Here is a 1,267-nt window from a genome sequence, read left to right as displayed (position 1 = left end):
TCAATCCAACGAGCATTTCTTGAGACGTTTTGATATCCACGCGAAGCTAGAAGTTTGGATGTATGTTAGGATAGTTGATTCATTCCAAGACCGATTCTTGAAGATTTTTTCATTACGAGCCTTCCATAAAGCATAACAAACTGTCCATTTCGTTCCTTGCCAAATGATTTTTCCTATGTTTGATAGAGAAGAGAAGAGTGAGGAATCGTCAAAAGCTTGATCCAAAGAGATGTGGCTCACGTAGGAGAGATTCCACCACTTAAAAAATTGTTGCCAAACTTTTAAAACCTGCGAGCATTGGACTAAACTGTGTTCCACGGTTTTGGATTCATTCGAACAAAGAGGATAAAGGATAGAATCCAGATCGATGCCCCGCTTATCAAGCTCGACACGGACTGGAATTCTATTGAGTTGGGCCCTCCAAATGGAAATACCAATTTTTTGGGGAATAGCTTTATTGCGGAGAGTCTCGAACGATGTGAGATTTCTTGAACGTTTCTCATCAATCAGCAAGGCTAACGATTTAGTCGTGAAAACACCATCAGAATTGAGTGACCATTTCCATTTATCTGCTATATTGGAGTTAATTTGCACAGATGACAAAATCGACTTTAAGGAGATGAGTTCGGACTGAGATCGACCACGTATGGGCCTGGCCCATTCCCACGTGAAATTATCATTACCGTGCAATTGTTCCGAATTGTTCACGCTACCCAATCTTTCTGCGACCGTAACATGTTTGTTGTTTTCCAGTGCATATAATCTGCCGAATTGATCCATGAGCTTGATGTCCCCGATCCATTGGTCGCTCCAGAATTTAACCGAGATGCTATTGCCCATTACCAGTTTAAAGGATGTTGAAAAATCAATTCCCAACGAATCTATGGTAGAACCAGCTTTAATGATTGAACTCCAAGTAGCACTCCCGATTCGGAACTTGTCATTGTTAATGGTATCCAAACCACCCCCGACCCATAAATACTAGCGATAACTTTAACCTATAGGGAATGATAATCGTTTTTAAAACACCACCACCATTTACCTAACAAAGCTAGGTTTTTTCCCGATAAAGATCCAATATTTAGGCCACCCAACCCGTAAGGTAAAATTACCTTATCCCATTTAACCCAACATCGTTTACGACCCTCATCCGACCCGTCCCAGAAAAATTTGTACCTTAGGGATTCAAGAAGCTTTAACACGCCTGCTGGAGCTCGGAATAGGGAGAAGAAGTAAAGTGGCAAACTACTCAACACCGAATTCACGA

General features: G+C 41.4%; 1 protein-coding gene across 1 annotated transcript; it reads right to left on the bottom strand.

Moving 5' to 3' along the window:
• On the bottom strand, positions 1–840 carry LOC139842237 (uncharacterized). The gene has a single exon (XM_071832404.1). The coding sequence runs from the start codon at positions 838–840 to the stop codon at positions 1–3; it is 840 nt and encodes a 279-aa protein (XP_071688505.1).
• Between the last annotated feature and the right edge of the window lie 427 nt (positions 841–1,267).

The sequence above is a fragment of the Rutidosis leptorrhynchoides genome, chromosome 4 (genome assembly GCF_046630445.1).
Source record: "Rutidosis leptorrhynchoides isolate AG116_Rl617_1_P2 chromosome 4, CSIRO_AGI_Rlap_v1, whole genome shotgun sequence".
Taxonomy (NCBI): domain Eukaryota; kingdom Viridiplantae; phylum Streptophyta; class Magnoliopsida; order Asterales; family Asteraceae; genus Rutidosis; species Rutidosis leptorrhynchoides.
The sequence above is the reverse complement of the archived record's forward strand: the minus strand, read 5'-3'. Positions and strand labels throughout refer to the sequence as shown.

What these genes read in the sequence shown, in the direction of transcription:
- LOC139842237 (XM_071832404.1), bottom strand. Translation starts at nt 840, where the DNA reads ATGGGCAATAGCATCTCGGTTAAATTCTGGAGCGACCAATGGATCGGG.